The 16,852-nt window shown below is 38.7% G+C and overlaps 1 protein-coding gene across 4 annotated transcripts in view; it reads right to left on the bottom strand.

Moving 5' to 3' along the window:
- Window positions 1–16,852, bottom strand: part of LOC306856381 (retinoic acid receptor RXR-alpha-A-like) — a 128,054-nt gene that overhangs the window by 84,194 nt on the left and 27,008 nt on the right. For all 4 annotated transcript variants that reach the window (XM_079395638.1, XM_079395640.1, XM_079395637.1 and 1 more), the window contains exon 2: window positions 8,721–8,831. In XM_079395638.1, coding sequence (XP_079251764.1) covers window positions 8,721–8,831 — 111 coding nt within the window. The remainder of the gene's footprint in view (window positions 1–8,720; window positions 8,832–16,852) is intronic.

Below are 16,852 nucleotides of genomic sequence, written 5' to 3' on the forward strand. Positions count from 1 at the left end.
AGACTGCATCCCAGCATGCTTTGCAGCAAATTAGCACACTCCTGCTGCTAACTGTAGAGTATGACATTGTAAGGTCACAATCTTTCTTTCAGTAACCTCTTGCACGCTTTGACCTCAAAAGTTGGCGAGGATTGACCTTGCCCTTCATGAGATCAGCTTCTGTACCATTCGGCTCAAACAATCTCTCCAGTTGCCTGTGGCCCCCTCTGCCATAGCACCGTGTATAATGCCAAGTGTGTCTAATCGTTTTAGCGTCAAAATACCGACAGAACCCCATCCACGACCTCCCCTACGAGCCCCCCTGCCCTCTCAAGCTCTCAGCTGCCACCCTAAGGGAAATCGGCTTCCTTGTGCCCTTGTGGATGTAGCTAACTGACCATGCTCTTTCCAAAGGACACCTGAGCTTTACGACAAATGCTAAGCCTACGGCACGGTCCAGTTAACAAACAGACGATCCGCAGACATATGGCGAAATGTGATATGTGCACTGTCGTAAGCAATAGGATTTAGTTGTTTAAACCTGTGTTACTTTAGTATTGTTGAGACACTATAATAGTTCTAACATTATTTTTAATGTTTTAAATTTTTATATTTTTCATTAGTTTTAGTAATTGTGTTTGTAATTTATTAATGTATTTATTTTGTCAATATGTCTATATCATTTTTATTATAATTATTTCAGATTTAGTTTTAGTTATTTTAGTACATCAAGGTACACTAAATGTATGGGAAAAAGTGATTTTAGATTTAGTTCATATAATGAATTATCTTTAAATTAACGGTTAAAAAAAATTATATATATATTTTTATATATAAATTATATGTATTTTATTATTACAGTTTCCACAAAAATGTTAGGCAGTACAGCCGGTTTCAATAACAATAAACAGAATTATACAAATTAAATATAAAAACGGTTCTTTTAAACCAGGAGTGGGCAAACTTTTTGACTCGAGGGCCACATCAAGTTTTCCACATTAAGTGAGGGGCCGCATAATGAAGCTTTGATTTTTTTTTCTCTAAATTGACACTCACTACTGTACTATGTATACTTGTACATACATGGCAGTTCTATTCTTGTACCATCTCTACCTATTTTTATGAGCACTTTATGACACACATAAGTTGCATTGGTGTATAAGTCAATTAATGTATAAGACATTTTATCATTTCATTCAGAAATAATGTAAACGAAATGTTTACAAACATTAGAAACATGTTTTTATATTCCCTACACTCTACAAAAAATCCTGTAAATTTAGCAGTGTTCAGAATAGAAAAAAAAGAACGAAAACATAAGTAAAACACAAACACAAATTATAGTGGCATTCACCATAAACGCATATTATAAACGCCCAGCCTAAATATTTAAAAGCGAAATCGAAACGAACGGCGGCGTGGTTGCCGGAAAATGCAAAATACAAACTCAAAACAAACTCACTTGCCTTTTCTCATTCATCACCAATCCTAATGTGCGCGCTTTGCGCTTGACCTTGATTGCTTTATATAAGTCGCCTTGGAAATCGCAACACGTTTCAGATGAAAAAAACGCAATTTATAATCCCGAAAAACAGTAGCCAGTTTTCAAAACAAATGAACACTTTCACATTTTTAAAACATGTAACTTATTTACAATTGTGCCAGTTTTGTAGTGTATTTAGCTATTTTGACTTTTTATTTTGTATTTTCTGTGCGGCTTGAATGTGGCGTCCGTCAAAAATAGACTAGGCACCTATCTTTGGCGAAGCCGCGCTGAGCGCCACTTCTGAAACGTGCCACGGTTTGACTGGAGTGGGCGCGATCAGCTCCGGTGGCCGCGTCGGAGCGGCGGGATGGTGTAAATCAGGGGTTATATACTGCACTACAGGCTACAGCGCCATCTATTGGATTTTACTGATATCACATATTGGAAAAACTGCCTCACGGGCTGGATGAAAACTCCCGTAGTTTGCCCACCTCTGCAGATCCGTATCCTTTTTTTTTTTTTTAATCCCTCGCGGGCCGCCACAGGAGTGATAGCGGGCTGTAGTTTGGACACCCGTGTTTTAAACTGTAATAATACTTCACATTGGGAAGTACAACAGTACTGTTTTACAGTATTTGTGATCAAATAAACGCAGCCTTGGTGAGCAAGAGAGACAACTTTTAAAAACATTTAAAAAAAAAAAAAAAGTTACTGACCCCAAAATTTGGAACAGTTGTAGTTGTTTTTTTAAATTTCTTAATATTCTAATTCTGTCAATAAAACCTCTGAAAAGAGTTTAGAATCTTCAAATTCAGACTCAAAATGTGTTTCTGGGTCACAATTACATGAACTGCATAATTTGCCCAAGCCAAACTATTTTTGCCTACGATTCCCAAAGACCTTTGACTTTATCCCAAATCCATCCCAAAGGAGCATGAAATATCAGCACTACAGAACATCAGTACTTTATGTTTGTAAAATCAGCATGCACAGTCAACCTGTGTGTGTCTGATCCAGAGCATCCTGTTGTCCCTGGCAGGACGGGGCTCATGCATATTGGAATCAGATGACTTCAGTGGAGGCATCCATCCAAACAACACTTGGAGCTCGTCTTCCATAAACATACGCACATATAAACAAGCAAATCGCACACAAACAGCCAGTGTGCTGCACTCTGAAGGGTCTGGATCTTTCAGTCACAGATAAATGAGAAGCTCTAGGCATAACTACTGTAATCTATGTGCGGACAGCCGCACACAATTGTCCGGAAGAAAACCAGGATCAATAAATAAATCACCCAGATTAGCCTGTTCCTTTGGAAGGGCCTCAATGAATATCTTACTGTTGTAAGACTCCAAATATGCAACATCTCATTGCGCAAGCTGAAAAAAACAAAACAAAAAGAGGTTCTGACGCCGCAATATATCAAATTTTCAATTGTTTTTATATGTCGCCCTAAGTGTGATCCTAAAACATTGCTTGGTGCAAACAAATAATACAATCTATTTACTTGTAATATTTACTGCGGTTGGAAAGACCATGTAACCTCGCTCCATTTCCAGCGGTCAACTGCAGTATAAACATATCTAAACTCAGAGAGAGAAAGGCAATATGGCTTATACAAAACTTCATTGTGTTTTTCAAGAACATCAGCCTTTTGTTTTCATTTAACTCACTGAAGTTCACAAGAGAGATGGAAATGCCATCTGGTGTGTGAATTACTCATGTTTAGAGAAACAACCTTGACATTTCTGTGCCAATTAAAAGGATAGTCCACCCAAAAATGAAAATTCTGTCATAAATTAACAGTTTGAACCTTTGTTCATCTTCGGAACACAAATTAAGATATTTTGATGAAATCCGAGAGCTTTCTGACTCTCCACAGACAGCAACACAACTGACATGTTCAAGGCCCAGAAAGGTAGTAAGGACATTGTTAAAATAGTCCTTGTGACATCAGTGGTTCAACTGTAATTTTATGAAGCTACGAGAATACTTAACGACTTTATTCAACACTTCGTTATTTCGGTTGTCTTTGTCATTATTTTTGTTATCTTTTAAAAAATAATATTAATAAACAAACCATTTTACCTTCATCATCTGAACAGTTTCAGAGAGAAAAGATATTCCTTGAAAAAAAAAACACTGTAGTTTAGAACGAGGTTTGTTTATTGGCAGTGACTGGATTTTGAAGTTTTCTATATTAAAGCTGGTTAAATGAGAGGAATAAAATATTAAATGAAATAAAATAACAGAATTTCAGAAGCTTTCTTTGAAATTGCATGCACCATTTAATCTTTCACAATAAGACCAGTAAAATGCATTTTTTTTTTTATATGTCCAATAAGCAAGCAGGGTTAATTATGATTTCATGTTGACTTCAAAAGTGACCTCAAACTGTGATCAGCATAAATGAACAGTTAATGATGAAACGGACTGAGAGAGCCAGGGAAAGGCTGTGCATCCCAGAGGGCAGTAAGATGCAGGGTGAAACACGGTGTTGTCGCCCACCCACCCCCCTTGGTCAGCTGTGACAATGAGATAGGATTTCACTGTGATGGTGGCACAGAGAGATTAAGAGCTCAAAGATTTATCAAAAGCTTAGTCGCTCTGATTTTTTTCCTGACCCAGACGCAATGAGCGGCTGCTGTCACACTGTGCCAATGTGAGCGCTACTTCCTCCGTTTCTAACTCTTTCCCTTTTTTTGGTTTCTTTTGCTTCCTCCTTCAGTTTTGGCCCTCTCTCACAAAAACGTCTGTCACTCACACTTTTGTTTTACACTATTCACACTCTTACTGTCTATCTGGCTCTGATCAGCACACACGTCAGCTAGGCTCACCTTCAGATGGTGAATCAACATTGATAATGCGCTCACACACCACAGATCCCTGTAGAAATCAGACACAAAAAAAGATACAAAACTGACCAATCCAAATAGTCTAAGCTCTAAGCTTTTTAGGCCACGTTGTGTGTTGTCCTGCAGTCATCTGAGGTAAAAGTGTGGCTGTGTGTTTGTATTGATGGTCTAAGCCAGTCTATAATAGTATTTGCTCTTCATTTAGCCACAGAAAATAAATAAATAGGAAAAAAAACAAAACAGACATGCACCATGGTTTCAAATCTTACACAAGGGGTCATCTATGACAATACAGTACTAAAAAAATAAAGCATACACTAAAATAAAATAAATTTAAATTAAAGTAATATTAAATAATAAATTATATTTATTATAGAATATCTATCTATCTATAGTAATAATAATGATGATGTTAGTTATATCAATGATTACTACCATTAATACTACTAATAATGATAATATTATTATAAATATTATTAATATACTACTACTACTCCTACTACTACAAATAATAAATAGAGCAACAATAAGAATTTTCATTATCATCATACTAAAAAAAACAAAAACAATAACCACTGAAATATATCTATATATCTATAGATGTATATAAAATAAATATATAGAGATTATTTCAAGATACTTCAATCACATCAATGATAAAAGCTCCAGAAATGCCTGTTCAATGGCCTGTATTACATTGTCTTCTGACAGCCACACTACACTCTGTGCTAATAGATCACAGTGCCTGATGTCTCTGATCCAAAAAATAAATCTATTTAACGCCAATATCACAGATGCATCCTCCATTTTCATTTCAAGAGGCATGGGCATTGTAACACTGGACATGAAAGCAAGCTGCTTTCAATTAGCTGGCAGATTAGCACAAAATATGCTTGACGGCGTCACGGGTGAAAATCCATCACAGCGAGTCGCACGACTCCCACTTTGCTTCCAGTGTTTACACGGGGTTGATGAGGGAATAAAGTAAAACGTCTCTCCCAGATGAGATCACTCTGATCAAACTTCTTTTCACTTCTCCTTATTACAGGCCCGACGTATGGAATGTGCTCAATGGTGCGGATATCGAGGGTGGCTGGAGTTTTTAGGACCACTGCCAGGTCTTTATCAAATAGCTGATGAAAATAGCCCAAACGCTTTTGGCAGCCACGACCCAAATAATGACAGAGTAAAGGCTTGCAGTGAGAATATAAACCAACATGAGTACACATGACATAAAGACATGTAAAAAATGGCCACCAAATTGTTATTTCTCCACTGGGTTACCTTTGAATCTCAGTTTAAATAAATAAGACCATTAAAATAGCCGAGTAGTGATGAATTTGAGAGCGAATAAACGGCCCAACTCTATAATCAACAAGCTGGAGTTTCCAGGCCCCTCTCTGGCGGCCCCAGGCCAACAGGAAGTGGCGAGGACGTGCGTGGACGGTAACCAGGGCCAATTAAAAAACAGGGAGTGCTGAGCATGTTGTAGCTAACGAGCTCCTTTCCTTGACCTCGCTCACCTTTTGACCCCACAGTGACCCTTTCCCTTCCCGTGTGACCACAAGGTCTACAAACACATGCTTTGGTTTCGGAAACCTTACCACATTCCCTTTTTGTCTCTCTGTCGGCCGATGGCGATGTTCCACCGAGCTAAAACACACCCACCACAAGTAAAACGAGTCGCTAATTTATGGGGTTAATTCTACCGCCACTTGCTGTAATGGGGCCGCAAAAGTTGTTTCCAAGAACTTGGAACAATAAATAGCCTCCAAATTAATTGGGAGAGTTTATGAAGCCATGGGATGCACTGAGACCCAACCGATATAATTAAGTGTGGCCAGAAGTAATAAGGCTCCGCTTTAGGGCGTAACTGGAGCTTAAGTAAAGTGATGTCACTGAAAAGTGAATAATTAAAGAAAAAAAACACCTGAAATGAGCCTGACTAAACCCTCAACCCTAATGAAACAACAAAAGACCAAACCAGTGATCGTCTCCCTCTGCCCGCTACAGAAGTGGTCCTTTCATTGGGGGGACCATATGTGAGTTCAGCGCTGGCAATCAGACTCCATTATGAAGCAGGCGGCTGAGTTCATCAGGAAAAAATTAGCCCGCCACTCAGTCGAGCTTTCCCATTGGCCGGTCACAAGAAGCACTGCGTTTCAGGGCACCCCAGACATTCCTGTGGATAATCTTTTCCATTCCTCTGCTCGCTGCAGCAAAAAGAGCCCAGATCGCAGCACAAGGACGGCATTGTGAGGCCCCTCCGCAGCCGTTTTTTTAAGTGCTCCCTCTTGCGCACTTCATACGAGCGCTTTTCTTAAAAAAAATAATATTAATAAAAATCTGAGCGCCTTTGAAACGAAGTTGGAACTGAAAGACGACGCAGTGTTTCTCACGGTCCCTCTCCAGTAAGATTATGTTTTGTAAAAAAACCTAAAACAATGTAAAACCACTGGAAGCTAAAGTGCTGCCACATTAGGGATTCAAATCTCCCCGGGTGACGTTCGTTCTCCTGCTTTGTTCGCCAACGAACCCATGTCATCCTCCTTGCTCTAATGTGTGATTTTGGTCACCACAGTACAAGCAACAAGCTAAGACTGGAACACATCCTCGCGCTCTGAAGAGATTTACGGAAACACGTTCCTTAATTAGAAACATAGCTATTACTACTTCTATAAACGAGCGACTCCAGTTAGGCTAGCCACCACACCAGACCGCAGGGTTTCCACAGTAACCGTGAACAGACTGCTGAGTACCACGCAGGGTTTTAAAGACTGGTTCTCCGCAAGCTCTATTATGGGCTTTGGAAAAGACAATATGTAGACAGAAATAATTTTTATAGGCAAACCCATTTGTATTGCCAAAGCTCTCTGGAGGGTCTTAAGACCACCACTCCAGCTTGAGGAAATATTTAACATTTTTTACAAACAGAATGACTTCTGAGCGAATGGCTCCAAGTAAAGCAACTACGCCGAAGAATCCTCTCTGTATACGATCTATAAAAGTAGGCCTTTGTTGTGAGTGATGTGTGCGGACTGTCTGTAGCAGCTATTGAAAGATGCTTGCCATGCCTTTCAAGGTTGAAAGAGTATAAAACAAGCATTCAATCGCATGGGTACGTGAGGGATAAAAGAGCCTTAAACTTGTGCTTCTGAGCAAACATTTAACCAAAATGCGCCAAGATGGGACTGTCAAAACCAATCCTTCTTAAAAAAAACTAAATCAAAGAGATTAATCGAAATGGTATTTCATTTTAATGGCATATGGATGAGGTCTCCCACAATGCACCTGGCACATATGTGGGGACACTTTTATAAATATACAGCAGTGGCTCTCATCTGGTGTTGAAAAAAGGTTGCAGATACGTTCTGATATGGAAAAAGCAATGCTAAATGCAACTAATTAAATGCAAGCAGCCAGCCATATAACTGTGCATATGTAAAATAGCAAAACAAATTGGCTTATCAATTTTTAAAAGTAAACATTTTACATATTGATGATATTAAAGGTCGTCTGTACAATCAAACTAAAATATTTAGCTGCAAACTGATTTGTCAGTTAGCTGAACAGGCTGCTTGTCATGTCCTCACCCAAAACTGTAAAATTAATTCATTTCAGTGTTTTAATGTGATTACATTTCCATTACGATGAACAAATTTTCTCTTCATCAAATCTAGACAAGAAACCAGATGAGAACAGCTGTCCTACATGATTCTGCACTGAATTGATTTATGATCCTCTTGGATTGATTCTTTAAAAAGAACTAGTTCATAAGAATCATTTGATCACAAACTAATCATGCTGAGCTATATGTTTGCAAAGACAAGGCAATAAAAGACATGTAACAAAACATGTTTACATACAAGCCAACACTGATCCATTCCCCACATTCCACAGGGTCACAGCTGGAATGTGCCGTAACGCTGCCCCATAAGGATCCCTCAGAGGAGGCCAGTTTCTAACATGTTCATCAGCCCTTTAAACTAGCATAACAAACTGTAAATCACACACACTTTAAGACCAAAACATATGAAGGGGACCAGACACTAATTAAGATTAGAAGGTGTGTTTATATGTGCACGCAAGATGTGTCTTGTTTCATGCGAACGCTGACATGTTACAAGACCAGACATATTTGGCATGAGTTAAAGCAGAGCAGAGTGGAAATCCGTTTAGGGCTCTAAATATGACTTCAATGCATTGATTTATGCATGTATCTTTAGCGTTCTTCAAAGTAAGGTCCATGAGGTTTCATGGGAACAGTTGACGTACACAAAAAGACAAGATTATTTAATGGTGGAGATACACAGCTGCCAAAAGACAAGTTATTGCTGAAAGTTTGCGCATTGTGGAGAGCATAAGCGATTGTGCAGTTCTCAATATGCATAGGCTACCTGTAGAAAGCCTGCGTTGATGAAGAGCACACATTCCACTGAAACATGTGCATGCTTCTGCTCGTCCTCTCTGAGGTGGCGGTGGTATCGAGCACTGGGGTTTCAGGAACCCTACGGGAAAAACACATGCAATAGAACTTTTACTACATGCATCATAATGATTCATAATGACAAAGTCAATTCATCAACATAATTGTAATGTTGTAATTAATTTAATATTATTAATATATAACTTTTATCTGCACAAAACAAATGAAACATGAAATTACTAGAGCGAAACTAATTCACAGTGTTATGTTAAAAAAGTGTGTGCGCGCATACACACACACACGCATGCATACATACACACACACGTAAATATTTCTTAATTATATACATGTATGTGTATTTATATATACACATCTAAATATACACAGTACACACACACACACACACACTACATAAACACTAACTTTTACTTTGGATGTAATAAATTTGACAGCGCTAAAAATTATTATTTATAAAATTTAATATGTATAAAATATTTATATACATTTTAGATATCATTATTTAAAATAAATTAAATAAATATTTACATTTTTTTGCAAATAAATAAAGAATTGACATTTTAGGGTAAAACTGTACTGTGCCTCTCTAATGAAAAAGATGAACTTCTGATTGACCACTTCAATATCAGACAGGCAGACCAGTCAGAGCAGATGCTTATTTGCCCTTTATAGATGAAATGGATCTTTTAAAGAAGCAACATCATTTGACTCGTCCTGCCTTGCGTATTGCCCCTCTATCTGCCACAGCTAGCCCCGGCCGACCCCTCACATTTCCAGTTTTGCCCTATTCTCTGACCCACAACCCCAGTGGCTGGCGGACATGCGAGCCGGGGCTACAAAAAATGCTGGGAGGAGTTAAGAAAGGAGCAGGGGTGAGATCGGAGGCGGATCACTCAGTATGGGGAAAAGGCCAGATGATACAGGCAATGCCTGCAGGGGTCGGGGTAAGAAGCCATGCTGTGCATCTCAGGGGTTTTAGGCCATTCCTCACACTAGGACCTTTTCTCTGGTACAATGGGTTAACTGATATCATCCCCCATGTGGCGAGAGATCACCGAATGGTACCCGCAAGGGCTTTGCTGTCAATCAATATTGAAGATCTTAAAGGAATACTCCACCCCCCCCAAAAAAAATGTGTCAATATTCACTTAACCCCATGTCGTTCCAAACCCGTAAAAGCTTTGTTTGTCCTCGGAACACAATTTAAGATATTTTGGATGAAAACCGGGAGGCTTGTGACTGTCCCATTGACTGCATAGTAAATCGCACTGTCAAGTATAAAAGTATAAAACACTTCGTCAAAACAGTCCATCTGCCATCAGTGGTTCAATCTGAATTTTATGAAGCAACGAGAATAATTTTTGTATGCAAAGAAAATAAAAATAATGACATTTATTCAACAATTCCTCTCCTCTCTGTCTCCGTGTCAGCGCAGCGCCATTTTGAAAAGCATTCTCTGTCATCAGTAACGCATGGATACGTATTGTACGTTTATTTACGCTGATTTAAACAGAAACAGCGTATCCATGAGTTACTGGTGGAGTATCCCTTTAAAGGGACAGGTTCACCCACAACTAAACAGTACTCTCTCTCATTTTGTTTAAAATCTCTATGACTTTCTTTGTTCTGTGGAACACAAAAGTTAAATCTGAGAAATATCCTATATTTCCTATTTATATCCTATAATTTACTAGACTGATCTGGTTCTCGAGTCGACTCATTGACTCAATTGTCCAGTTTCAGAAATGGTTTGGAGAAAACCCGAACAAACCATAAGTGTCAAAATATTTGAAATGCTGTTTAAACCAATCATAAAACCACTCTATGCTAGCCGATAGACTGACATTTGAAGATCTAACTTTTGCCACAGTCTACTTTCACAAGTAAGCTGAGGATGAGTGATGACTCACAGAGCCAATGAGAAACAGGATGAGCGAGCTTGCACTGAATGATCTTAAAAAGCTCGTAGACCTTTCGGATCGGCGCAAACGTTAAGAGCGAAGGGCAGCTGCATCCCCCCGCTCTGGTCCCTGCTCAATAAAGCGCCTTTACTTCCACCATGAAAAACATGTCATTCCAGATGAGCTCAGCCAATGACATTTAAAACAGGCACAGGGATATTAAATTAGTTCCCCATGATAAGCTGGCTGGGATGCTGATGCTCTGGTCAAAGAGGGGGGGATGGGACAGGAAACGGACAGACTGACTGCCTGTTAAGCGCCTGCTGCAGCTGTTTGATTAAAACAACAAAAACGTGGAAATGTCATAGAGAGACAAGGAACCTTAAAAATGACACCAAGGCCAGGTAATACAGACAATATGAGAGAATAGAACTGCGAAAACAGCCGAAGAAAGTCATGAACAGCAACAAGCAAACTTGTGTTTGGAAGGATTACTTAGCCAAAAAATAACCCAAAGAACTACAATTCACAAATAAATAAATAGTAGACTTGTGTTCCATATTCCTAAGTTTTCTGAAGTCATATAATAGATAACTTGCCCCTTCAGTGAGCCATTAACTTGACTTGAGCTCATTGACTCAATGATCTGAAGAGATTTTCATGTTAACAATTCATTGGAGGGGAAGATTATCGGTAACTCAAATTTCCTCACACAAATCATATGAATAGAGTCCGAAAAATGCATTTGAGTCTTAGCGCTGACTAGTTTTTGGTAATTTTTGTTCAATGTGAACAGTATGGAATAATCAAAAGAACAACATAAGGGAATTAATACCATAGAACTGTTCTTTCTTAGTGAACTCTCTCTTTAAGAAGGTGCTGAATATTAATGCTCTTCCATCTAAATTATACAAATAAGCTGATAAAAAAAAAAATGGAATAGCTGCAGTATGCATCAAAGAACAATCAGCATCATGTGAAAACCACAAGAGATTATAGGAAACTGTTAAACATATGACCATAAATCTGATTATAAATCAGGTGATTAGTCATTGCTTATTGGAGAATTTGCACAGATTAAAGTGTAAGCCTATTCATAAATGCAGCAGGAGTCTGGCAGATGCAGTAAAAAGAACAGCACATAAAATATAATAAGTTTTCACACTTCTGCTTTCTAGGACACACTATCTATCGTGTAAAATCCAGCAAGCGTAAACCAAATTAAGCATGTAATACAAGGCTTGAACATGGCTGAAATGAATAGGCTGTAATCAGCGATGATCATCAAAACGAATTTAGGCCATTGGGGACACGTTTCCTTTTGGCGTATCCCTCGTTCCCTGGCTCGACTGGTCAGCGGGGCCCATTAGCTCTTGCCTAAAACCCAGACGGAGTTAATCACCTTCATTTCAGCACAACAGATTCCGTATTGTGTAACCAGTGAAGGGCGGACAATGACACATCCCCGCTTGCTCTGAGCGATGTCACTGAAAATTACCGCTTTAACACATGAGCTAAGGCTCCCAGTCAACCTCGGCTTTTCCAAAAACACGGGTAATGCGGAAGGACAGGAACCACCACAAAAAAGGAAAAGGAGAGGGGGAAAAGGAAGTTCTCAATCACAATCCCACAGAAAAAGGATATAATGAAAACAAACGCTTTTTGAAATGCCCCAGATATGCTTGAATGGCTTTGCTTAAAATCATATTTCCCGTAATATTAGAGCACTCAGTTTAATTTCTGAATTAGAAGCCACCAACAGACATGCTACTCTACCTTTTATTTATGGGTTTTAATCAGAGAGGTGTGTAAATAACCCACCGTTTGAACGTGTGATTGTATCTTAAACAGTCTTGATGAATATTAAGATCAAGTAATTTGTCTTTTAACAGGTGCTCTGGACTCAAGCTTTATGTCTTGGAGCAAAACCCCCGGATTAGTCAAGTTTAATGTCTCTCTCTTGATTCAGCATCGTGAATCAGTAGCACTGAGTAAATATACAGTAGACTGACTCATTAAGACAATGCCCCCATGAATATTGTGCTTATAAAAATAGACCCTATAGTTTTTCACATAATGAAATATAATCCTGAGACACGCTATCATTTAAGTACATAATGATGTACATTCAGGCTGTCATTATCACGAAATAAATGCCGGCATGCGATACGGACTCCAGCACAAAGAGGAGGAGCTGAAGTTGTTTTATTGTGTGAGAAGAAAGAGATAGAGGAGTGATACGAGAGACTAGCACAGCTATCAGCAGCCTGGGATGGATACAAAAATATCTGGTCGATCAGAATCAAGTATTGATAAAGGTATGTAAAAGACATAAGTCATCTAAACCAGGGCCTAATGGTGAACGCACATACTCCCAGGTGTTGAGCCACGGTGCTCATGAAGGACACACAAGTTTGAATCTCCCTTCTCGACTGTCTAAATTAATATTACTCAGTACTTGAATGCATAAATTACACTGTAACAGGGACACCTTAAAATAAAGTGTAACCTCGTAATGTCATTATTTTTGTTTTCTTGTGTTTTCGTAGCTTCACTGATATCACATGGACTATTTTAATGATTTACCTTTCTGGGCCTTGAACGTGTCAGTTGCGTTGCTGTCTATGCAGGGTCAGAAAGCTCTTGAATTTCATCAACAATATCTTAATTTGTGTTCCGAAGATGAATAAAGGCCTTACGGGTTTGGAACAACAAGAGGTGAGTAATTTATGACATCATTTTTATTTTTAGGTGAACTATCCCTTTAATATTATCCAAGGCAGCACTATATTTTTCCTCAACCAAATGGTAGATGTGCTTTAAAACTGTCATTATTTCAGTTAATGCAGAAATGACGTGCTTCACCTTTTACTTCAGTGGTTCAGGGCTGCTTTGTTCAGAGGATTGAGTTGGAAAAAAAGTTTAGATCATGAAGATTCATTTAGATTCATTATCTGCAAAACTACATCTGTGCCCATCTGATTAATGACTCAATTTTGTAAACATACTTTGCAGGGACCTTTTTCCTGGGCCCAATAAACAACCTTGAGAGCTCAGAGAAGCATGGGTGTAGAGCATTCCTCACGTCCTTGAAAAGCCTATTGTGTTGTCTTCTCTGTATTAGCAGCTAGTGACGTTAAGCAGATTGCCTCATCCTTGAATGTGGAAACATTCAGAAGAGTGCATTTTCAATCTAATGTGAAGGACAGGGAGAATTTTTAAACAACTCTTGAACTGATGAACCAACAACCCTTTTAAAACACTTTCGCTGTGGACAAACGCGCCAATTGTGGTTGTCTTAACCATGTTTCCTTGTTCTCTCATGGCGTATTCCACTGCGGTGTCCAAAAATGAACTTCAGATGTTTGCTTTCCACTTACAGAAATAATCAGGCAGAGAAGCCTCTCATTAGATTCAATTACCGCGCTGACAGTTATGCTACATCTGACGGACGCAACCTCCACGGCGCTTTAATCAAAGCCCATGAAGGATGACAGCCTGACTTTGTTGGGTCTCCTGGTTAAACCCCAAAAGCTACTAACTCTGATGTATCTGGGAATCAATGACGCATGGACACATTCGCTCTTTCATTGGAGAACGCATGCCTTGGAAGCTGATCCGCATGAAGGAAATGTCAAACCTTGACTTCACGTTTATTCAGCGAAACCAGGTTTCCAAGGGGATTGAAAAGGAGGACAGTGTCCAGAGGTCAAGATAAAAGTGAAAGACATAAAACACAAGGAGGACTTGAAAAGCTTTACATTTTACCTGAAGTTAACACATTCAGTCTTTTTCTCACAGTGAAGGTCCCCACAGGGGGCGTAACCCTACCTCACTATGAAATTCCAGCCTTAACAAGGCCACTGCTGAGACCACAGGTGTTCCGGCTTGAACAATCAAAGAATAAAAAAAAAGACGGGACAGGTCACACGGCCTGACACCAGGTCTGCCTGCTGGCCCCACACTGAGCGCAGTGGTTTTAGGTGTCAAGTCAAAGGCCATTCTCAGACCCCACTAAGCTGATATCATCAGGTGCTTGCTGTTTTAAACTAAATACCACATTCACCCCCTGCCACACTAACTGCCCATGAACCCATAGCCACTGACCTTCCCGTGCCAGCCTTTTTTAGACTGCTTACTAAGCCACATCCCTCTACAGAACAGCTACGCATCACAAAAAAATATATTAAGCAGAAAAGACATTTGACACATCTCTGAGTAAACTAGCTATGAGAATTAGTCTAATTAGTCAAAACGCATTTCATATTATGGCCAACAGCTCATTAATGGCTAATATTAAAATGCTATTAAATTGTCTACACATAAATAAGTTATACAAGGTTTATATTATATACAATATGATAATAATAATTATTATTGTGTATATAATAATTATTATTATATTGTAAATATGAATTATTATTATTTATATAAAGTAAATGGCACTGGTAATCAAAATCAATCACAATATGATCACAATTGTCCAATACATACAACAAAAAAATAAATAAATAATATAACAAAATGATAAAAGATAAAACAGTCGGATAAACAGCATTGTACTGCTGTATTCTGCAACCCTTTAAAGTATTACCACTATAGCAATACACAAGACAGAAATTATTGACCACTGAGTCACATCCTGCACATGAAAAAATGGTGGCATGTGATTAAAAAAAAAAAAAAAGTGCTAAGTTGAAAATAGTCTAACATTTAGTAAACATGGACTGTGATCTGTGCCATTCTGTTTTCGAATACATCTCTCACCTAAACACTCAAAACCTGCCTAATTATTCAGTCCTTCTGAATTTCTTTACACAACTAGTTATTCAGGAAACCCACCAGCTAGGTGATTTTAAAGATTCCTAGTTTTGCATCTCTATTTTAACCCTCTCCTAGCAGCACAGGTCTACAAAAAAGGGCTTAACACTAGTGGATGTCTTCAGTTGGCTGAAATTATGCGTTTTCTCTAGATGACAAAGTGTGTTTGAGTGTGGTTCTGTGTAGGTGTGAAAGGGTTGTGCCACTAACAGTTTTGACCACAGACGTTACTCTCGGTCTCACATTGAATGTTCATTCTGAACATGGCACAGACTCAGCAGACACCCTCAAGACCACAGTGACACATGCTGCGTCTGACTGCTGTTTGTCACGGTGTGGTCTCGCTATATATTTGGTTTCTGTATACTTGCATTGTTATACATTTTTCAAATTCTTTTACATTTTTGCAGCGATACGTTAATTAGCTGATCAATGTATTATAAAACGAATTAGATCACGATATGGCTAATAATAATATTTTAAATATAAGCCGAATTATGTCATTATAGTGGGGTGGAGGGATAGCATTTGAGAAAGAAAAGACAGAAAGAAGAAAAAGAGAAAAGAAAAATATCAAAAGAGAAGAGGGGGCAGGAAGGAAGGAGGAGGCAGTGGTAACGAGGTTAAAGAGTAGATGTTAAAGATGGCTTCTGTACGTCAGGGCCGGGCCTGCTGCGGGGCACATGCTGGAAACAAGGGCTTTCTGCCCAACGTTTCGAAAAGTTCCTTGGCCAAACAGCATAATCAAATTTGTGTGATTGGACTCAGTGAAGAGAGAGCTTTCTTTGACGAGAGCTGAGACAAGGAAGCGTTTAAAATCCTGCCACCCAACTCACATCTGTATCGTTACTGAACACATGACAGGAGTCTGATCTGGAGAAGAGAGAGAGACACGCTTATAAAAATTTATTTATTTTGATATTTACATCAAGTCGAAAGTGACCCTAATTTGATTCCAAATGAACAACGATGAAAAAGAGCTAGTATTTAGAGGAGGTTACAGAAGATGACCTGTGCTCCACAAGTACATCCTGTTATACGTCTAAATGGGCTAAGCTTACTGCAAGCTGCATCATTAGACGGAACATTAACCCGATCACTATCCATCTGGTATTTTGCTTGGTTAAACAAATGACCTAGGAAACATACTTTGACTGGAAACGTGCAACTTATACAACTACTGTTCAAAAGTTCGGGGTCAGTAAAACTTTTTTTTTTTTTTAATTGAGCAAGGAAGCATTGCATTGATCCAAAGTGACAGTAATGACATTTATTTGGTTACAAAAGATTTCGGTTTCAAATAAATGCAGTTTTTTGTATCTCCGTTTTCACAAAAATTGTTAATTGTTTTCAAAATTGATGA

This window comes from Barbus barbus (genome assembly GCF_936440315.1).
Source record: "Barbus barbus genome assembly, chromosome: 36".
In the NCBI taxonomy this organism is placed as follows: Eukaryota; Metazoa; Chordata; class Actinopteri; order Cypriniformes; family Cyprinidae; genus Barbus; species Barbus barbus.